The 23,782-nt window shown below is 41.3% G+C and overlaps 1 protein-coding gene across 2 annotated transcripts in view; it reads left to right on the forward strand.

Moving 5' to 3' along the window:
- pcdh19 (protocadherin 19) overlaps positions 1-19,552 on the forward strand; it is a 123,316-nt gene extending 103,764 nt beyond the window's left edge. For both annotated transcript variants that reach the window (XM_052021681.1, XM_052021682.1), the window contains exon 4: positions 18,865-19,552. In XM_052021681.1, the coding sequence (XP_051877641.1) occupies positions 18,865-19,460 (596 nt within the window). In that variant the 3' untranslated portion in view covers positions 19,461-19,552. The remainder of the gene's footprint in view (positions 1-18,864) is intronic.
- Positions 19,553-23,782: the final 4,230 nt, after the last annotated feature.

Raw genomic sequence — 23,782 nt, forward strand, 5'->3', positions numbered from 1 at the left:
GCCATTCACTGTATATGTCCTGCCATGGTTTAACTTCCCAAAATGCATCACCTCACACAAATCCCATCTGCCATTTCTTTGCCCACTTTCCCAGTTGATCTATATCCTGTTGTACCCTTAAACAGTGTTCTTCACTATCCACTATACCCCCAATGTTAGTGGCTTCTACAAACTTACCAATCATTCCATCTACATTCTCACTCAAATCATTAATATATATGACAAACAACAGAGGACTCAACTATGTACTCAGTTTTCCATAATAACTTTGATATCACATTCCCGTGTGCTGACCCATGCTCTGAGTTCATCTGCCTTACCTGTGAGTCTTCTTGCATTAAATACAGTTCGCCTATTAGACCGTCCACACTCCCTGTCCTTTATTTATACAGCATCGTAAAAGGCTCTTCCGGCCCAACGAACCCGCGCTACCCAATTACACCATGTTAACCTACTAACCTGTACATCTTTGGAATGTGGGAGGAAACCAGTGCACCCAGAGGAAACCCACGCAGTCACGGGGAGAACATACAAACTCCTTACAGACAGATGCGGGAATTGAACCCAGATCGCTGGTGCTGTAATAGCGTTATGCGAACCCCTACGCAACTGTGCCGCCCTGTCCTTCCCTATCCTGCCTACTGGACTTGTTTGCTCTAAACTCTATTTATTTCAACTTTCTTATCTGTTCGACTACCACTTTGGGTCCCATCCTCCTGCCAGACATAAGGAAGATGCTACAGTAATTTATTCAGTGATGATCCGAGCAGTAAGCCATTGCAGATCAAACTGATGGCCAGCCCGTGAAGTCCTTTTCAGTCTGTTCAACAGCCTTGAAAGAACAGAAACCAGGAAGCAACCATGTAGGCAATTCTGACTGACGATGCATTTTGGGCAAAGTTGAAGTGTTCTCAGTAGATTTAATCTCTAAGGAATCGATCCAGTGGACCAAGTAATCTCTTCTCTCTTTTACACAGAAATAATGTGTTCTCTGTTTTTTTCAAAAGGGTAAAACGTTCAGGGAAAAGGAATTGTTCTGTTTGCAACTTTTATGTAAAGGTATTGTTCATGTATTTTGGTGCTCTTCCCTTTCTTTCAAGGCATTCAGATTCTTAAATTAATGTTTACAGAGTTCTCTGCATTGAGTAGTCCCAGAGTTTCGCTGTCTTTGTCCAAATGATATGAGGGTGGAATGAATGGGGTAGGGAGTAAAGGACAGAAAGAATGCTGAGTTGGGAAGGGGAAGGAGACCATGGCATTGACACTGTGACAGGAATGTATTTGTCCTGAATAGTGCTGACAAAAGGGGAGGTGGGGATGAAATTTGTAATGTGGGAATAAGGATCTTGCTTGAAAATTTTGCATGTTGGAGAAAAGAATCAAGTTAAATTTGTGACTGAAGTACAGTGAGTGAGGTAACAGAATTTATTTAAATAGTGTAGTTTTAACGTAGGCAGTCTGTTTCCTGATGTCCATATTTCCTGTTTCGTGATGTCCACACTCCTATCATAATAGAGGACAGGTGTAAATACATAAAAAGTAGTCTTGATATGCAAACTCACTTTTCTTGAGGAAGAAACCTGATGTATTTCCAGTTTGAAAATTTAAAAATACTTTTTACCATAATATCCAATTAAAATACTTTATGCTATACGGTGACAGGTCTGACATACCATGTATATCAGAGATTTTTATTTGATTATTTACCATGAACTATATTTTTTGAGATGCAGCATAGATGTAAAATTAAAAGTTAATCCATCCATCTTGTTTGACAAGCTCCACACAATTCAAATGACAGATGTGTTGGGTATCTGAAGGATTTTAAAACCGGACACAGCAACACAATTTGCATAGTGGACAAAACTGGTTGCAGTCATGAAGTAAGCAGGTTTAATGGGCCAAATCGTAAAACTTGGCCTGCATCAGACTTACCAACCTGCTGTCTCCATGACTGTACCAACCTGGTACAAGTGTGTGAATCCAGCAGCCACACCTCGCAAGGTCTGAGCAGAGCCTTGCCTTCTGTCCGAACCTGTAAGGTTTTGGAAGAGTTTTTAAAACTACCTGATACATGGAGCCGCATAAAACTAATAAAATTGTTTTGAATGAGTAAACAAAGAAAAATTAGTAATTAAAAGGAGTAAACAACAATAACTAGTTAAAACTATTAAACTAATATAAATTGTAAAAAGGTAAACTGATTTCTGGGTCAGGAATTCCCATTCAAAGGAAGAAGGAATGCCAGATTAGTTGGCACAGGATCAAGGAGGCGGATCCTCAGTGTGATGTGCAGACACCACCACTGGACTGCACTGTGATGGGTGCAACTGGCATCTGTCACTCAGCTGCTGTGGAACCTGTTGCATGGCTGTGTTGAATCCAGGGCACATTTAGCTGTGAGAATATGAGTGCCACTGACCAATATTGATGTTGATAGAAATTGAAAAAATATGTTCCCATCGAGTGCAAAAAGGATGTGCATTTGCATAGCACCTTCACAATAAAAAAGGATGTCAAAAAGCATTTAACAGCTAATACTTCCACTGTTGCATTGTTTGGATACAGCAACTTTGCACAGATTGGGCATTAGTGACCAGAGAGCCTGTTTTAGTGATTTTGGAAGAGGAACAAATATTTGCTCTGACACCAGGGATCTTCACATTACCACTGTGGATGTTTAACATCCACCTTGGAGGGAAACTGCGCGTTCCGATTAAATACCAAAAATAGCATTGAAGGTCTCCCTCTGAACTACTCTAGAGAGTCAGTTTAGATTTTCTGCACAAGTCCCTGGAGTGGGACTTGAACCAACATCCTTACGTCTGCGTTGAGTGCCAGCACTAAGCCACAGGCGAAACAGACAAATAATGTCAGGGCTCATAAGGAGCAGACAAGTACATCGATTTGACGTAACTCCAGGTTCCAGTTTTTGTGTGCAGAAAATTACTATTGAAATTATTTTAATATTTTACAAACCTATTAAATCAATGTAAAGAAAATAATCTGCAACCTTTGCTGTAGAGGATTTGAATCATTTAAAATATGAATTTGAGACTCCAACAATTTCTATATAACTGGTTTATATTAACTGAGATCTTCTACTGCACTTGCTAAAGAAATTTTAATTGTCATTTTAAAACAATTTATTGCAGGCAATTGAGGAACACACAGGCACAAGCTAAGCCCATCATCATTGCTAACATTCTCAGCATTCCTTCTCCCATTGTAAAGAGGCAACCAAAATGATGGAACATCATTAGTACTTTACGGCAGTGACCAGGCTTTGGCTGCCCATTCATTGTCATGCATAATTCATGAAACTTTCTGCTTGAAAGTGTGTGATCACTCTTTCAAATCCCTAGCCCTAACTGATAGCTCAGCTTGTCTTTAATGGTATATTTGATGATGAGTTTTCTCGGCTTCTCACAGACTGATCTTAGGGCATCTCAGTGCTGACAGGAAACAAAGGATCATAACCTGTTTGAAACACAGCTGATAATTTTTAATCAAAGAAATTTTGTTTGGAAGGGACCAGAGACCGATAGAATCATAACAATGAACTTACAACGCTTGCCATTGCTAATTCGAAATGTTTACAGCAAACAATAAAATCATGCGAACAATAGAGTGAGAAGTCATGTCGACATCACTTTCCATGTGAGATGCCCCACTACAGCAACTTGTAGTGACATTCACTCATTCATGTTAACGCTGTTAGTATTAGTGTAGTGATGTTACAGCTGCCCAATTTTGGCCACATGGAATAAATTAAGAAGTGCTTAGCTATTTAAACATATGATTTTTAACACCATTACTGTGTCACAATATGTGCACATCTTGGTAAGAAATTACTGTGCGTTTTATCAAGATTATGATTGAATGAGGAATTCTATCAACCACAGGGAAAAAAGATAGTTTGCAAATCTTTCTTGGCATAGCCCATTTAATCACTCCTTCAGCCTTCTGAAAAAAAATAGCAGGGAGAAATAAACGTGTCTGTTTATACACCAACGTGATTAGACTTCTGAAGTCCTTCACACTTGAGACTAGAATCTGCAAATTGTTGTTAGGTGGAATGTGACAGTGGATTATTTAATTTTCTGAGCAATGTGAAATAAATAGAGGATGTTTGTATTATATCATTCAAATGTCATGCTTGGAGAAGTACTCAATACATTAACAACATTGCCCAAAGTATTGTGGATGATTAAAGGGATTTCTTAGGGCAGATTGAATGAAATTATTTCCCCTGGTGAGAAAATTGAGAACAAGAGACAACATTATGATTAAAGCTGGATTCAACATTGGGTTAGCGGGAGAAGCCAGAGAGTGGTACTGAATGGTTGTCTCTCTGATTGGAGGCCTGTGTCTAGAGGTGTGCCTCAGGGATCAGTGCTGGGTCCGTTGTTGTTTATCTTCTGTATTAATGATTTAGATGATAATGTGGTAAACTGGATCAGCAAATTTGCAAATGACACCGAGACTGGGGGCGTAGTGGACTGTGAGGAAGGCTTTCAAAGCTTGCAAAGTGATCTGGACCAGCTAGGTAAATGGGCTGAAAACTGGCAGATGGAATTTAATGCAGATAGATGTGAATTGATGCACTTTGGGAGGACAAACCAGAGAAAAACTTACATAGTGAATGGTAGGGCTCTAAGGTATGTGGTAGAACAGAGAGACTGGGGAATACAGATCCATAGTTCCTTGAAAGTGGCGTCACAGGTAGATAGGATCGTAAAGAGAGCTTTTGGCATTTTGACCTTCATAGGTCAGGGCACTGAGCACAGGAGTTGGGATGTTATGTTGAAGTTGTACAAGACGTTGGTGAGGTCGAACTTAGAGTATTGTGTGCAGTTCTGGTCACCTACCTACAGAAAAGATATCAATAAGTTTGAAAGAGTGGAGAGAACGTTTACAACAATGTGGCTGGGACTTGAGGACCTGAGTTATAGGGAAAGGTTGAGTAGGTTAGGACTTTATTCCCTGGAGCGCAGGAGAATGATGGGAGATCTTATGAAGGTGTACAAAATTATGAGGGGTATAGATAGGGTGAATGTATGCAGGCTTTTTCTCCTAAGGTTGAGTGAGACCAGAACTAGAGGACATAGCTTTAGGGCAAAAGGTGAAATATTTAAGGGGAATCTGAGGGGAAACTTCTTCACTCAGGGGGTGGTGTGAGTGTGGAACGAGCTGCCAGCGGAAGTGGTGGATGCAGGTTCAATTGTAACATTTAAGAGAAGTTTGGATAGCTACATGGATGGGAGGAGTTTGGAGGGATGTGGTCTGGGTGCAGATAGATGGGACTGGGTAGGAGATCAGGCGGCATGGACTAGATGGACCAAAGGACCTGTTTCTGTGATGTAGTACTCTATGACTCTATTCAGTGCTGATTTCAGGATGTGCTCTTCATACAAAAGGTAGTAGAAATCAGGAAAAACTCTCCTCCAAAATGATTGTCTGGGTTAGGCTAGTAGGAACTTTCAAAACTGATTGATCTATGTTAGACAAGGGTTCTAAGCAAAATGGAAACAGTGGGTCAGTGGATAAATGGAGTTAAGATGCAGATCAACCATGATCTTGGTGAATAGCAGAGGGGGCTTGAGGGCTAAGCAGCCTAATTCTGTTCTAAATACCAAACATTGGAGGGGATTGGAGGTGTGTTTCGATGTACATGTGAGTATCTTATCTTTTCAATCAAGTTTCCATTATCCAAATTGTTATTCGGCTAATGATTGTATAATGCATAGGAATGCAGGCTACAATGGCACTGCTCCTTGGAGTGATGCCCGATTCTTGGAACATAGAAAAGTACAGCGCAGGAACAGGCCCTTCGGCCCATGATGTTGTGCCGAACTGATGAAGTTAATGACACCTAATCCCTTCTGTCTGCATATGGTCCATATCCTTCCATTCTCTGCATATTCATGTGCCTATTTAAGAGCCTCTTAAGCACTGTTGTATCTGCCTCCACCACCACCCCTGGCAGCGCATTCCAGGCACCCAGCGGTCTCTGTCTAAAAAAAACTTGCCCTGCCCATCTCCTTTGAACTTTCACCTTGAATGCATGCCCTCTGTTAATAGACATTTTGACCCTGGGAGAAAGCTACTGACTGTCTATCTATGCTTCTCATAGCTTTATAAACTTCTTATGGTATTGAGGGATGGTAGGTTATCTTTATGTGTGCAACATGCAAGGAGTCTTCACAGATTCTGGACCATCTTTGCGATTATGCCATATTAGCTATGTATAGTGTCACAGTGGAGTTGCTACCTCACAACTCCAGCAACTCAGGTTCACTCCTGACCTCCAATGCTATCTGTGTGGAGTTTACACGTTTTCCCTGTGATGACATGGGTTTCCTCCCAGTTGTCTGGTTTTCTCTCACATTCCACGGACATGCAGGTTGGTGGGTAAACTGCCCCTTGCGTGTAGGTGAGTGGTAGAATCTGGGGGGAGTTGACAGAAATGTGGGGAGAATAAAATGGAATTCATGTAGATGGATGCTTGACAGTCAGCCTGGACTTGGTGGACTGAAGGACCTATTTACATGCTTTATGGCTCCAAGATACAATTTCAAGAGTTGTGCAAGGAGTGCTGACCTATCTGCATTCACCATGGCTGAATCTTCTAAAACTTCACCTTGTGCTCCTGAATTGGAATGCCCAAATTCCAAGAATGGAAGGAGATAGGAGTGGGCACCCCATGTTTCAGGCATTGTGATGATGGAGGTGTACATTCAAGGGAAGCATCATTAGAGTAAGTTCTCAGCCCGTACAAAGCAAGAAGGCTTTACCCTGACCAAAGAGGCATCTTGTCTTTCAGTGAACATTCGACAGCTGACTTCAGTGACAGACTCTCCAATGGTAGCTCACCTTATCAGGGCTTCATCCTTTCTTTGAGTCCTGTTTTTGTGGTTGAAGCCATTGTGGTTTATTCACCTGTGCCCAACACCCTCCATCCATGAAGAAGTCATTTGAATAGAGGTCATTGATTCTGTTTCACATCGCAATACCAATTATTTTGCAATTGATCTTGTGCTTGAGATCAATTGCATTCTACGTAAAATACATCTGTTTGGCACTTGAATTTCTAGGTCACTGAATTTCTGTTTTTACTACTTTATATATTGGATATAATTCTGCATTTATTGGACTATTAACCATCCTGGTAGATCAGTTTCCCATTTTTGTGTATACATCATGCATTTCTGGTTCAGTTGTAACTAACGAGTTTGGGAATTCCCTATATCTTAAGCTTATTCGCTGAACTCGCTAACTATTGATTGACTCATTTAATTTTCTCCAGTTACCCAGTTGTGAATGAATTCCATAATCTATTACTAATTGCTGGATTGTGGACTGTTCTGTGCTGTTGCAAACTTGTGCTCAATTAGAAGTGGACCGATTAAATACATTACACTTAAGAACTTCATTATAGTTGTTAGAAAGAGGAAACTCTTTTCTATCTTGAAACCTAGTATAGTGATGGCTGTGCTGTAAATCTCAGCAGTGGTCATTCCCTATTCTGCGCACTTTTTACCCCTGGTGTTAGGAGAAAATACAATTGATTACCTGTTTTATTTGAGTTGTGAGGTTGACCTTTGTAAAGTACTCATCGTTTATCACACATGAATTGCATAGCTGGTCTTACTTCTGGAATAAAATATTCTACTATTCCCATCATATCTCCCTGGTGAATTTGTCACTTTTAGTTAAAAGTGTTGTGTAAATCTGGCAGATGGTTTCCATCCACTACTGCCACAGAGTTGCCTGTCACCTATTGGCACTTCTAAACTCCACAAATTACAATGATACAGAAAAGGCAAGCCATGAATTCCCATTGGTTTTCAGCCCTACTACAAAGGACAGTACGTGCAGCAGACAGTGGTTTGATATTTTTCAACCAGTCGACTCTTTCAGGTCCAAGGTACAATGCCAATGCCGGGAGAGATCGAATTCAGTACAGATCAATCGACTCAAACTGAATTTGACCTGTCATATAAATTAAGTGTCTTTCTGTCTCAGCCACAGAGGTGTGGAAAAAATGGAGTGAGGTTAGTGTAACGCTATTACAGTGCCAGCAATCGGGGTTCAGTTCCCGCCGCTGTCTGTAAGGAGTTTGTACGTTCTCCCTGTGACTGCGTGGGTTTCCTCCGGGTGCTCTGGTTGCCTCCCACATTCCAAAGACATACGGGTTAGTAGGTTAACATGGGTGTAATTGGACGGCGCGGGCTTGTTGGGCCGGAAGGGCCTGTTACCCTGTTATATAAATAAAGTTTAAAGTAACTATGGTAGCTGCTTATCATCTCTTCTTGGCATTTGTGCATTCTTGCATTTTCAGAATTAGAATACAGGATTTGCCAGACAGTAAAACACAGCAGTCATTCTGGTTGTTCTTCTCCCATTCTGGCAAGGCACAGTAATGCAATAATGATAGAGTTTTTGGTTAATTATAGCAATTAGTCCACAGTAGTATTAAGGCACTGAGGCTTGCAGTACTGAAGGAGGCCATTCACCCCACATGTATCTGTGATGGCTCTTTCTATAATCAATTAAAAACCAACTTTCCATGGAGCTTTGTGTCTTTCAAAAATGCTTCCAAATTTCCTTTAAAAGTTGCAATAATATCAACTTCAATTATTCCTTGTGACAAAGCATTTTATGTCTATCCTGTGTAAACAAATTTTGCCCTCAGTGATGAAGCATTTGAAGTGTTATGGGCTCAAAGTCATCTATATCCCCCAAGTATACAATGTCTGGTACATATTACATCTCAAATTATTCATAAACTGTGACCCAAAATATTACTTTCTACATCACTACAAGCTTACTGATTTTACTGGCATTTACTGATCCCATAGTGTATTCACCATTATAATAGCAGTGCAGAACTGACATTGATGATAATGACTCTGCAGTGCAGCACAGACAAAGAGTGTCTGCTTGGGAAGAAGTGTATCTATAATTCAGATCTCTATTCAGAAAGGTTATGAGAATCCAAGATAAAATGTAATTCAAAAAAAAATCATGGACCTTGGAGAATCGTAGGAAGATGCACCCAAAATATGACAAAGATGAATATATCTATTACAAAATTTTTCACAACTTGTTCTCAACTTTGAGAGTTCCAGTTATTATGTAGTTAGAAATGCAAGTGTTTGAAGAGTGACAAAGGCTCAGTTCATACTTCTGTCACTGGCAGCATTCAGGAACAATTTGAAGAATATTCTCTCCTATTTTTGTATAATCCTCCTGTTAGTCCAACTTCAGTAGTGTAGGAGTGCTACAGGTAGGACATGGAAGGGCCACAGTGTAGCCAGGTAGTATCCCACGTCAAATCTTAGGTACTCTTCCCTCTGAAAGGAGGCAGCTCACCTCCACTTAACATCTCTCTAAAAACCTGTCCTCATGATTAAAAATTAGCACATCATCTGCATAATAAATCTCCCAGGTTCAATGTCTGTTCACAAAAGCACTTGAAAAGTAGACAGCAAGTAATGTTTTTATTGTCATTTAAAAAAAATACAGTATCATGATTGATAGTCTCTTGGCGAAGCTTAGTAACTGAATGTGTCATGCATGAGTGGAGTAGTGTACCTCTGGTACTGGGTCACTTGTAATGAGATGTTATTATTAAATCAATTATTCTGTTAATTGTCTTACAATTACTTGTATGTTTGATGTGAACATTATTCAAACGAGTATTTCAACTGGGGCTTTGCAGTATCTATGCTCTTGACTATCAGGAGTTATTCACATAAAAGAGATCAGTACAAATGTATTCCTTTACACTAATGCTGATCAGTTCACATCATATTCCACTTCCAAAGAACATTTTAGGTTTCCATATGTTTCACTGTTAATTGAATGAGTGGATTGTTATAGATAATTATAATTATTAACACATATATCTTTACAGTGTATTCATTCATGCACCAAGCATAGGATTATTGAAGCAAGTTTCTCCTTTAAGTGTTTAACTGCTTATCTAATAGTGATTTAGCCCATAATGAGGCAAAGCCCTGAATTTTAGCGCAGGCCAAGTGCTTGCGCTGGCAACAAACATCCAGACCTCAGTGGTAAGAGCAACAAACAAGATACTGGAGGACTCAGCAGGTCAGACAGCATCTGTGGAGGGAAATGGACAGTCGACGCTTCGGGTCGAGACCCTTCATCTGAACTGAAAGGTAGAAGGGTGATAGCCAGTGTGAAAAGGTGAAGGGAAGGGGTGGAGCAAGAGCTAGCAAGTGATAGGTGGATCCAGGTGAAAGGGTGTGATTGGCAGATGGAGGAGGGGAGGGTGGAAATAGCGACAGAGGCTGGGAGGTGACAGGTAGAGGCAACAAAGGGCTGTAGATGATGCAATCTGATGGGAAAGAAGGGTGGACAATGGAACCAAATAAGGAAGGTGAGGTGGGCATCTACCCAGTTCTTCCCACACTCACCCCAGCACCACCCCATCACACTGTTTCTTTCCCCCCCTCCTCCACCCACTCCATCTGTCCACCACCACACCCACACACAGGTCCATCCCCCCTACAGGTCCCATCTGCCCACCCCACCTCCCTTCTCTCCTCACCTGGATCCACCTATCACTTGCTAGTTCTTGCTCCACCTCTTCCTCTTTTTACAGGGGCTATCTCCCCTCTAGTTTTCAGTCCAGGTGAAGGTTTTCAACCCAAAATATCAACATTCTCATTTCCCTCCACAGACGCTGCCCGACTCATTGAGTTCCTCTGGCATCTTGTTTGTTGCACCAGATTCCAGCATCTGCGGTGTCTTCTGTCTCAGTAGTAAGAGGCCTGAGAGATTTTACCCTCTCTGTCCCATTTTTCCTCCTTTTGCTGTTTCCCCCAAACAAAGTGGAAGCAGCACTGGAAGAGAGTGGGTCATCAAGCAATAGAAGGTGGCCAGCAGAGACCTAAGAGATCTGTTTGCAGCATTGAGGTGAGTAGGTGGGTCAGGGCTCAGTGGGATCCTGTGATCAGGAGAGGTGGCAGGAGACCCAGAGCAGAGGAGATATAAACATTCCCCTGCGGGACCAAGAAAAGTATTCCTGATCACAATCAGCTCATTTTTTCCAGAGCAGAAAATCTGCTCATTTTTTCGAGTTTGTTTTAGTCCCAGCTTCTCTTCCCACTAAATCAGCCTGAGAGGGAAGCCACATAATGACATCATTAAAGCTTGATCTGCATTTAAAAAGATTTGTAATTTGATTAGTTGGGCGGTGCCAGGGTGACCAGTCAATAGTTGAAAATAATGGCGCTCCCAGATTGTGTGGGTACTGCATGTAAGCAACAAACTTTGAACAGTGGAGGCATCTTGTCTCTATGGTAACAGTGTCTGTTTGATAGCTGTTTTTCTATGTAGCTGCACACCTACAAAGGTTCATAACAAATGAACCTTAATCATGCTTCTCAGGAATCTTCTCATATGCATAATACTCTAACACTTCTGTTCATTAGACCATGCCTGTTCTGACAGTTTTTTTTAGATATAAATGATAATCCCAGCCTGCGAAGCCTGTTGTCTGCCCATAAAGGGATGCCAACTTTTCTGAGTTAAACCATTTGGTGGTCTTACCAGGAAAACAATGGAATGGTATCCCTTAATCAAGAAAAGGAAAAAATTTGTTCCTTTTCTCTCTTACTTACCAGCCTATTCTTCCTGTTCCAAATGGTTCAACCACATCACATAAAGGTTCCTAACTTGAATAGGAAGTCTCATAACTAGCCTAGCATATTATTTAACCACATAATCGCATTAACATTCATTCAGTGCATTTTAATATATGTTTCATAATCCTATCTGAAAAGTTGTGAAGTACTTTGAATTATACAAAGCGTATTTTTAATTTATCAAGTATGGTACCTTTCTGAAATGTTTGTAGGGTATCTTAAAATATCTCAAGAGAATCCACAGTGACTACTTTTGTTTGCTAATGTTATATCCAGGAGCAATAGCTCCATGAATATTCCTACCAGATGCTACATAAGCAAACCATTTGTATCATTCAGTCACTTTTTCCCACAACTTGCTGCCGTGTGTAAAATGGACCTGAAGAAACATCTTGAAACCTTTGCCTAAACTGGTTCTTCCTTTCAGGCTTGGATAGTGCCTTCTTCCATCAGATTACATTCCCGGTGCAAGCAGTTACTTTTTTGTGTTGGAGGATCCCTATGGCTTTCTGAAATTTATAGGATCTTTCTAACTTAATAAAACTTTGTTTTCAGTGAGTACCCCTTATCAGGTACAAGATCATATTTTACTTTCCAGTGTTTAAGTAATGGATATCAAATTTATGATGGATTAATCACTACCAGTTTCACGGAGATTGTGAGAACATATTTAGAGAGGGTGAAGAGTTTGTTCAAGAATGCAACTTCTCCAGTGGTTTAAGTGACAGCCCACAACTTACAATTTGCTTTCATGCTTAATGGCCTGAGTCATTAAGCCTCATTCTTTATGCTAGCTCTCATGTAGCGGTGTTTTAATTAGACCTATTGTTGCATGCAGTTTGTCACATAAACAATCCAGATTGAAACATATATTTTGTTAATTTGTGAGAATCAGTTTAAGTCATCCATAATGTATTCTGAATATCAGTATTCTCTTTATTTATAATACATATGGTGACATATATCAATATGTCATTCTAAAATATTTCTTTCAAGGAATTAATAATAATGTCCCTGATGTCTCAACAGTTTTATCGTGCACGTGAATTCACTAAAGTTCCTAATGTGGTTGATTATTTTTTAACACAATTTAAGGATATATTTAGAAAGCTGGTTGTGGATTTGTGTCTCTCTATTTTTGCAATAAGAGTAATTTTATGTTATAATGCTTCCAGTGGGAAAGTTGCCTGTAGGGATGTTTTGATACATTATTCCATATGGTTTAATGGTCATTCGTGGTCAGATGACCCTCCAGTGTGTTTGCAAGGTTGGGCACTGAACACAGTATACCAAGAGTAAAAACTGAAAGTGCTAGAAATACTCAGTGGTTCAGGCAGTGGCTATGGAGAGAAAAATAGAGTAAACATTTGAGATCAATGACCCTTCATCAGAACAAGAATTTTTGCCTTTCATAGTACTCAAGGAGCTGTAGAGAAAGGCATTGTTGTGTAGTGGTATTCCATCTTACTTCCTCCAGGTGCCATGTGTGGGAATGCAAAATGTTTGGACTGTTTCAGCGGTAGTGTTCCATTGTTGCGTAATTATTGTTATTGAATATCAATAACTGAAACACCACATCAATCATTCTTCTCATCTCAGTGCGTTACTGGGACCAATCCAAACTGAAAGAAGGTTACCTAGCTATGGGAATGCAGAGTCTCATTTTATAGATGACATGATTATAGATGACATAATTAATGAACAATTAAACTTAAGAGTAAAATTGGAGACTGACTGCATTGTATGGAGTGCGTGATTTCCCTTTTGTGGGTTGGGTGTGCCAATGCCTAGAGGTTTATGTGAATGTGTGAGGCATGCAGTGCCTTTTCCAGGTTCTTTCACCATGCACATGCCATCCCACAGCCACTCATGCAGAAGCAAACCTTCGTACCACATTTGAGGGCTGTGACAGCATTGCCCAATGTGTAGGGTCCAATTCTGGGAGCCCTCTTCAAGTACGTTCCCTTTAAGCACTACACCTACCCACCACTGTTGTACCACACCCCATTCCCCCATACACAGGAAACCCCCGGCCCCCATCCCAGATACCAGGATGGAAGGTCCCTCTCCCACCACATCTCATGAGCCTCAAACATCTGTCTTCACCAACTACTAATCCCCTGACATCACTACCACCAACTCCAACACTCTTGACACCCACTCCTCCCCAAATTAATGGTCTCACAAATCACCCACCCCAACTACCCATCTGTTGACCAGCCCCTCACCCCAATTGCCAATCTGCTGCCTCTTCTCGTCAAATAGCAATGCCCTAACTCTTCAACTCTCTCACCCAAACTCATCCACCAACCTCCTACTACAACACCTCTACCCACTTTACAGATTGACCCACAACCTTCCAATCTTGGACCGATCCCCAGCGTAGCAGTTAGCGTAACACTATTGCAGCGGCAGTGACCCGGGTTCAATTCCGCCGCTGTCTGTAAGGAGTTTGTATGTTCTCCCCGTGTCAGCGTGGGTTTCCTCCGGGTGCTCTGGTTTCCTCCCACATTCCAAAGACATACAGGTTAGAAGATGTGGGCATGCTATCTTGGCGCCGGCAGAATGGCACACAGAATCGCGGGCTGCCCCCAGCACATTCTCAGTAACGCAAAAAGATGCATTTCACTGTGTGTTTCGATGTACATGTGAATAATAAATAAATATCTTATCTTATCTTACTTACTATTCCAGTCCCTGCCAGATCCCCACCCATTCAATCCTTGACCAATCCAAACTCTTGCAATCTTCGACTGACCCCTACTTTTCAAGTCCCCAATCTTCCCTCCCTACCTTATCTTTCCAATTCCAGATTCTTCATTCTCCTTCCCAATCCCTGAATGATGATCAGATTTCTATTACTCCACAGCGCCACCCCCACCACCACTACCCTGACCACCTCTTGGCTTCTCTCTCTTGTAACCCCTTACCTTTCCCATTGCACCTCAAATGGCATCTCAGGTATTCATTCTGTGCTACAACTGTTTCCTCTGCCCACAGTGTGGTGGGTGGAGAGAGGTGTCATGGGGGGGCGGAGGTGGTAACACAGTTTTAACATTCTCATTCCTTCAGCTGCTGCCTCTGGTCTGAGAGAGATGTTTAATTTAATCAAGGACTGACAGTTTGAGAGTTTTTAATTATTTTGCATGGTAAAACTCATTCTAACTACATTGAGTTCTTTGGATTACCAAATCTATATTGAAACAGAAAGCTTCAGAGCTGCAGTTAATGGGTTGACGCTGGGTGCAAAGCTGTTGGTAACTTCAAACAATTCAATCCTCTTTGTAACTGAGCCTTACAGACTGTGAGCTCATGACATTTCAGAGATTTGCCTTAAAGTTGGATTTGTCTCTCTTTGTGGTGCACTAAAACTGGCTGTGTGTAGTGGTAATGCTCATTCAGGTCCCTGGGAGAAACTGTGACATTGGTTGAAAAGTCCATTAGGGTGATGTACACTCAGAAACGTGCGCTGAACTGGAACTTCTGCAGCTGCTAACATTCTGATGTGCCATGTTGAGAGGAGAGCACCAGCCATCAAATGCACACTTGGCATGGCAGCGAGATAGCTGCAACAAACACATTGGCTGCCAAGGGAAAGCTTCAGGGGCGAGGGAGAGAGGGTGCAGGTTTACACAATGTAATACTGAAGTTCTAGTGTCGGAAATGGAGGCCAGGAGGGATGGTCTCAACTGCAAAGGGGCAGGACACCTGAATGGCCATCCAAAGGGGAGTTGAGCAGAAGGTGGCCACAGTAACCTCCTCCAGGTGTGAGAATCCCCACTCAGTCAAGTAATGCACAAATAAATTTCACATTTGCGCAAAAATGTCACATTGAGCTGTGGACCACTTGAAAGAGCTGTAATAAGCTGTTTTAGTATTGGATCAGGGATTAACTCATTGATGTCCCAGAATCAGAGCAGGAGAACCTACAAGCCAACATGCTTTGCTAAGTGTCTCCTGCGCTCTTCCGCTTGACTATTGGTGTCCTATATTGTTGGTAACCATTGGAAAGTGGAGATGGTCATTTGATTTGTTTTGGGGACTATCGCAGGTTCCTTATGAAAACTGTCTCTCTGTTAGGGACTCTCTTTTTTCCCGTGTGGACTGTGCCTACCTCCTCTGCTGAGCAGGGACATCTTGTTTGTAGCATTCTTCTTCCTGCTGCTCTGCAGACCCTCAGGCTTGAGGACTCCCAGCTCGTCTTCCTCCAGCACCAGCTGCTTCTTGCAGATGGATAGATTGCGCAGCATGCAGAACACAAGACTGAAGACTCGACACCAGCTGGGTCCCCCAGGCACTGGAATTTCATTGTTGCTAGACCAGTGGCATTTTCCACAATGATTCTCGTACTTTGTATCAACGCCCTCTTTGTATCAACGCCCAGCTACTCTGGTAGGAACGCAAACAAGTGTGGATAACCAGGGAAGCAGTAAGTTCTTCAGGTGATACACAACCACCTGAACAATAAGGGAATAGAAACCTTTCCTGTTGATGGAAAGATCTAGTTTATTAAGGAGTGCCTTTACAGGCACAGTTCAGTCATCGGCTGCCTGTGTTCGTTGTAAACACAACGGTGTTGGAAAGTCCCAGTACCCAGACTGCCTTCACTGAAATTAAAGTAGGTGAAATCACCTAAGGTAACCGCTCTTATGCGGTGGTGGGAAACAAATTGGGTGTTTTGCTGTGGCCAACTGGGAAGATCTTGGGGCAAAGAAGTTGTGAGCCAACATGACCTTGACTTCCACTGAGAGAGTATTCCAGACACAGGAGCGTTGCTAAAGACCTTCCTGGCTGTCACTGATGATAGCCTTGGAAAACCTGACCCTATGGTTATTAATCAGGGAGGTGCAGGTAGGATATGATATTTGTGAAGACACTCGGGGAGCAAGCTCCACACAATCTATACAGTCCATAACAATGCCTCCAGTGGTGGAGTGCTGCCAGCAATGTCACCACTGAGATGCCAATTCCATTAATATCTAACAGCTAAACGTTGGAAAAAGCATTCTGGATGAATATTAGAAGGTGCTTGAGCAGCTTGCACTCATTCTGAAGATATCCAGTCAAGTGCAAAAACAAACTGCTAGAGGAACTCAGTTGGTCAGGCAGCATCTGTAGAGGGAAATGAACGGTCAATGTTTGGGGTCAAAACCCTTCATCTGGACCCGTCCAGATGAAATCCCTCCACAGATACTGCCTGATTGCCGAATTCCTCCAGCAATTTTTTTTGTTCCAGATTCCAGTGTCTGCAGACTCTGTGTCTCCATTTTACTACTCACTGTGATGTCCCTTCAAGGTATGCCCATCTTAAAGTTTTCCTCCTCTCTTCGACAGCAGTTCTGTGAGGCCCTCTCTCACTGCTTCCCCTCCAGTCCAGATGAAAGGTCGAGACCCAAAACGTCAACTGTCAATTTCCCTCTACTGATGCTGCCTGACCCGCTGAGTTCCTCCAGCGGTTTGCTTTTTGCTCTAGGTTTCAGCATCTGCAGTCTCTTGTGTCTCCAGTCGAGTATCCAGATATCACCAGAGTGTCCCTTTAAATAGGAAGGAATACACCAAATCAGCAGGCTGCCCGGCTCATCACACTGATGGTTCTCAACAGTTACAGGTTGCAACTATCGGCTCCAACTTAGATTGATACAGGCGGAACTGAGTGTTTCACATTTAATAATATCATCAGGTATGCGTCTGATGCTGCATAAATGTCAGCCGTTGCCATTTCACTGAGAAATGAGTACCAAGGGTAATAGAAGTAGAGTCTTTGAATACTTTTAAGACTGAAGTAGACATCCTTGATAACTAACCGAAGTGTAAGGATATTGAGGAATGCAGATTTGAAGTTAAAATGGTAGAGCTAGTTCTGCGAGTGGCCTACTCCCATTCATGTGGTTGCATGTTGTGGCGATTACTCCACTTTATCTCAAATTTTCACAATTTGTGTATAAAAAGGGTGTTAATTAGTCCAAATTAAGGTAGCTATAATCTGTTGGCAATCACCTTTGTCGGAGTAACATTATCCCATTATTTCTTAATTTGCATTATTACACTTAAAAGATGGAATGTGTGGAGGAGATAAATCCTAGCCTGAGAAAGATTTTGAATTCTCTACTTATACAATATGCAGCTTGCAAATTCAAACCAAGGCCAGTTTGGGTCTTGCAAAAACCTGGGTACTGTGAATACCAGAGCGCAATCATTAATTAGCATCAGTGGGAGGTGGGCTTGATCTCATTCCTTTGAGCTAGGTTGAAGATCTTTCCAGCTGTGAGCAGCTGAAATCAGTTATCTCTTCTATCTAGCCAATCTTAATGAAAAGCCAGCCACTGTTCCTATAGGCCCTTTTACACTGAAGGTATGAGTCAATGATATTCTTAATACAAAGGGCTGATATGTGCAACTTTGTTGAATCTGTTCGACTTCCTGTCTCTGCCAGTTATTTTCTAAATAAATAGCTTGGTGCATCAGCAGACTTGTCCTAATGCTATCCCACATACTTGGATGCAGTGGGCTATACATCAATCAATTTTCCCATTTTGCGGATCCTAGCTAAATCAACAGATCATCTGAAAGACCTTAATCTGCGAACAAATAAATAATTCGGGGTCCTTGATGAATCTGACGATATCACTGGCAGCACACGGTTCTGCATTTCACGTAGACATGGTTATCAAAATTGCAAAACGGTCATTATATTCTCAGTAAAATTGTCACAGATCACAAAATGTAGGAAAGAACAGCATTAAGAGATAGCAAGTCTTTGACCAGAATAATGCACTAAGATAAATGGAGCAACAAACAATTTGCTGGTGGAACTCAGCGGGTGGAGCAGCATCTGTGGGAAGAAAGGAATTGTTGACATTTCGGGTTGAAGCCCTACATCAGGACTAAGAGTGAAGGCGAGTTGGCCAGTATTAAGAGAATGGGAGTGGTGTGACAGGAGTCCAAGGTAATTGGTGGACTGAAGAGGAGTGAAAGATGACAGGGTCCTGATGCAAGGTTTTGACCAGAAACTTCGACAGTTCCTTTCCTCCCACAGATGCTGTTCGACCCGCTGAGTTCCTCCAGCAGATTATTTGTTACTCCAGATTCCAGTATCTGCAGTCTTTTATGTCTCCATTAAGATAAACGTGCTTACTCTTTCCAAGTAAATAATGTTGTTTTATTATCTTCCCTCAACCCATAGATCAGAATGAAGGCTTTACCTGCATGGAAGAATGCCGGATCTTAGGGCACTCAGACAGATGTTGGATGCCAAGGGTTGCAGTGTCAAGCTGTGCCAAGTCACCTGACCATGGCAGAAATGTTATTGCACTGTCCATAGAGGCCACCAGTGTGGACTCTGAACCCTATGAGAATGGCTGTTCAAAGAGAACTTTTGCAACTTTTGGAAAAGACCCGAGAGATCGCACAGCTGAGAATGATAAAACAGATTTGAAAGGAAAGAGGACATTTGATCTACCTGTCTGCAGCCCCAAATTGAATGGTTCCGTCTCTAGCAGTCAGGAAACAAGCAACGGTATTGACATTTCAAGTCCTGCCAGCACGCCTGTGCATTTAAGCAGCCCCTCTTCTAACAGGCCTCCAGTCACATATTCTGTGATGCACTGCCCCGTAGCACATGACCTCAATCAACCTGCCAATCAGGCCTCCTCACATCCATCTGAGCCAGGATCCCGGGAGGCAGACTCAGAGCATGTCCGAGACATCAACCATCTTGTGCACGATTGCCGAGAGAAAAACTTGACGGGAGTTAAACGAATACAAGACATTGTGCTGTGATCAGTGGGTACCACCCGCAATACAGATAAATATTAGCACCGTGACAGTTTGTAATTTGCCTTCCTTTGGTTTTGTGTATGGCTGTATTTAACTGCTTTTTCCTAAGTGTACTTTCTTACATCAAATTTTATGATAAGGAAATTTTTTTGTTCTGTAGGCTTAGAGGACAGAAGGGCAATTCTCAGCAGTGAGCTCCCATGTAGTTCTGAAATCGAATTCGTCCAAACAGGTTCAGTTTGGATCAATTTGCATTTATCCAAATTTGTTCACTTCAGATGCATTTGAGGACAAGCTATAATGGCCAGAGTAGACGATAGCAGCCCCAGCCTCCGCAAGGGAGAAAAATGAAGCAGACCTAAAGCTGAAAGTTCAAAGATCAAGAAAGCAAACAGAATTTAGGTTTGCCCATCTCCAGTATATGTCCAAACCATTGGGAGCTTAAGCTCCATAAGAGTACCACAATAGTAGGAATTATACTGTTGGTGCTTTACAATCCTCATAAAATGGGTACTCTCCTGTAGTCTTCCTGCATAAAATGGGTGACAGCCATGGTGTACCTCACATAAGCACAGTGGAAATGTCTGAAGCACCCAACAATACCTAACCCTCCCCAACCCTGAGACATAACCCAAAGGTCTGAGACTAACTGTTCTGTAACAGAACGATATCTCTTCCAATTGGAGGAATACCCTCTAACTAGCAGTGAAAGGTACATTTGTATAACCGGCTACAGAATCCAGGAACAGAGTGTTCCATTAAGTCAGTTTCACATCAAATAACTATCTTGCAACACTGCTAGCCATAGGCTATGTTAATTATACAAGGGAAATGCTGAGAAATAACAGTGTTTTCACTTTATCAATAAGGTTTTCCTATCAATATCATAATGAGTGTAAAATGTTTAATATTAGGTATTCTCACAGACAGACTGTACCTAAGTCCTGTGAAACAGCCTGTCCAATGCTGTTGTGCCATCACATTACTGAGCTTCTTCATTAATGTAGGATGTGCCATCATGCTAGTTTCAAGCCCGATCATCCTTCATAAATTTAAAGCAGGAACGGAATGTTAATGAAGAAATACTTATCGAAGTGGAATTGATATTTTAAAGATGAGCCATGTATTATTTAAATGCCATAAAATCCTTTCAAATATTTATTAAATGTAACAAATTAGCCAACAACGGCAATATCTTGTCATCACAAAAGTGATTCCAATCAATAAAATACCTTCTGGCAGGGGATCCTTCAGAATACCAATGCATTTGGAGGAAATGGGTGCTAATTTCAATCTCTCTTTTATCTTTTCTTGAATATAATTTTAGTTGAGGTAAAAGTTTGATTCCTATTCAGTGAAAGGGTATACTCCCACAAATCATAACAAATCAACACCAATTCATTGACCATCATATACTCACATTAGTTCCATGTGCACGTATCATGAATGAATGTTCATGCCAGTGGCAGTAAATTATGGCTCTTTCATGAATTACCACCTTGGTTCAATGTGTTGTCCACCATCTGATAATGTTCAATGAATTCCCTGGCAACAACTTGAGATGGCTTTTCTCGGACAGGCACTTTGCTATAATGATCTGCCCGTACTTGGGAAGTCAGTTATTTTGAGTTAAAAGGTGAAAATTGGCCTGTTGATCATAACAGCAACAGGTTGCATCTTTACATTATATGGCTTTATATAAAAAGTGATCTATGATCTGGGATGTATAGTTCACAGGTTCGTGTTAGAGTGGGGTGGAAGCAGTAAGGGGAAATTTGTAAATATAGGATTATAGAACTAACAGCAGCCATCCCTCAATTTGTGCCTATTGTTAACAATCTTTGTTAAATCTTCAAAACCAATCTACAGTTTGTTCCTCTAATACTGCCCACTGTTGAACTCTCAACTGTCATCGTGTTAATATTTGTAAATTTGATCGCATTTTTTTCAGGGTGGCCGCACATCACTAGTGTGTTTAATTAAGGTGTTCTGCAAGAGCGGTTCCCCTCTCTGTGATCAGTTCTAATTCTGGAATATGTTCTTTAAGACTTGTAGCAGAAAAACGTACAAAAAAAATAAACCCAGAGACAAGCGCAGCTCCTGAGCATCCTGCTGGTTGCTGTTGTGTTTTTAGGCTCAAACTCCCAGAAGAGATGGATAGTCAGAAATCTGCTTTCAAGTGTGTACGAGAAGGTTCTTCAGTTCAAAGTCATGTCACATGGGCTCCCGGCATCCATCACCAGGATCCGTCAAATGGAGATGTTCACACTGCCTTTGGAGAGCAGTGAACTGCTGAGCCAACTTGGCCTTTAAAAGCAGGCCCAACACATCCTGCAACTGACTGCAGTGGGAACAGTGCAAATTATTTCCAACACGCAAGGCTGAATGCCAGCAGAAATGAAATGGTGGTGATGGAGGCTCATAACTTGCGGAAAAAAAAAGCAAAACCTTCTCAGGCACAGAAAGCCTACCAGCTGAGGAATCACAAATCAGCATGGACCAGAGTCTAGGGGAGGAGTTGGCTGTGGTATGAATACCTGCCCTGATATGGTTTTATGAATAACGTATCATTGTGACCAATCGCAAAATAATGAAGCTGGAAGAATGGGAAGTGAGGAAGGAAAAGCTGAATGTTGTAAGTGTTCTGCAATCCTGCACTGCTTGCAAAACTCCTTATAAATACAATTCTTGAATATGCTTTGTGGTTCAGCTATTTTTTTTTAAATGTTGTTCTTTTATGGGCAATTTATAAACACACCCAAAAACCTTGGTTCCCTGTGTCACTCCCAATTTATTTTGTCCAGTGTTCACTCTCATCTGTATAGTAATCCATTCTTAGAGCATATAGCAGACACTAAGTCAATGCACAATGTGCAAAACTTGCCTCTTTGCCTTTACTTCTTTCAAAGTGAAGACCTTTTAAACAAATACATGTGTTTGTTTGTATATGAGCTGGTGTGGCATTTTCCTATCATTTTAAAAAACAGCCAATATCCCACTTTTTGAAGTATTTTTTATACTGTAGAATCTGGGAGGCACAATGTAGCTGGGAAAGGGGCAGGAGTGAGAATGAATGATGTGATTACTATTCCTTGCTAAACCTCTGAGAACTAAGATAGCTTTATGTTGCAATGTTTGGGGAAGGGGGCCTTTTTTTATTTGCAAAGATGATAGCATTAGATTATTCTGCTTTTCTTGAGAATATTGTTCATGAAGAAATGTTCTTGTGTTTGTGAATTATTGTAACTCACCTGTACGAACAAAGCTATATTCCTCCAAATCAAATTCAGTGTTATAGATGTGGGAGCAAAAGCTTGTCAGTGCTTTGCAAAAATATAAAAGGAAGCCCAATACCTAGGAGGTTACACTTGGGTCATTTTCCCTGCACCCTCCTCAGACTCCACACCCTTCCCCTCACCAGCCATTGTATTGGTGGAATGTATAGACTAACTCTGTTCTGTAACATGGTTGCTTTACAAATGGGGCAGAAAGGAGGCTATTTCTGTAAAAGAATTTATTGTCAGAGACTTACACATGTCAAAATTTCTCTTGTAAGAAGAAAAGCCAAATTACAGAATGGAGCAACATTCAGCTATCATTGGAAACAGACGAATGTGCTGCTACACTGTAAGCATAGAGAAAAATAACAATCTCTCATCTCAGTTCACATCTGATAACACTGGTCATTTGCCAAAAAAAGCTCAATGGGAGCCTACACCAAGGACTGTTTACCAGATTATCTGTCAAAGATTGTGTGAAATGATAAGATAATGCTGTATATGCATATATGGTATGTACATTTTCACAGTGATTGGTTCATTGTAAAATAAGAACCACATTTCTGTATATTTTATGAAAATATAAAGCAGCTTTATTAAATTATTATAATGTTTCAAATGTCTGTCAGCATTGTTTCACTGTTTCTGTGTTGATCTTTAGGCTTATAACCTGATTTGACAGAGGTAAAAGCCATTTAATTTTGGCAATTGTTTGTGCAGTTCAGAGCCAAGAATGAAGTATTCATATTTTTGTGAGTATTTAATTTTAATGCAAAATAAAAGCAAGGAAAATTGGAGACCTGCTGCAAGTCGCACAAAGTCCACATTTTCCTTTCCAAGTCCCTGTGCATCTGACAGAATAAGAACACAATATGTGAACTAGATGCAGGAGTAGGCTATTCAGCCCTTAATTGCCATTCTATCATTCAGTAAGATTGTGTCAGCATCATTTTCCTACACTAACCCAATATCCCTTGATTTGCTAAATATTTAAAAATCTATTGATTTCTGTCTTCAATGTACTCAGCAACTGAACATCCACAGGTC

This window comes from Pristis pectinata, chromosome 8 (genome assembly GCF_009764475.1).
Source record: "Pristis pectinata isolate sPriPec2 chromosome 8, sPriPec2.1.pri, whole genome shotgun sequence".
In the NCBI taxonomy this organism is placed as follows: domain Eukaryota; kingdom Metazoa; phylum Chordata; class Chondrichthyes; order Rhinopristiformes; family Pristidae; genus Pristis; species Pristis pectinata.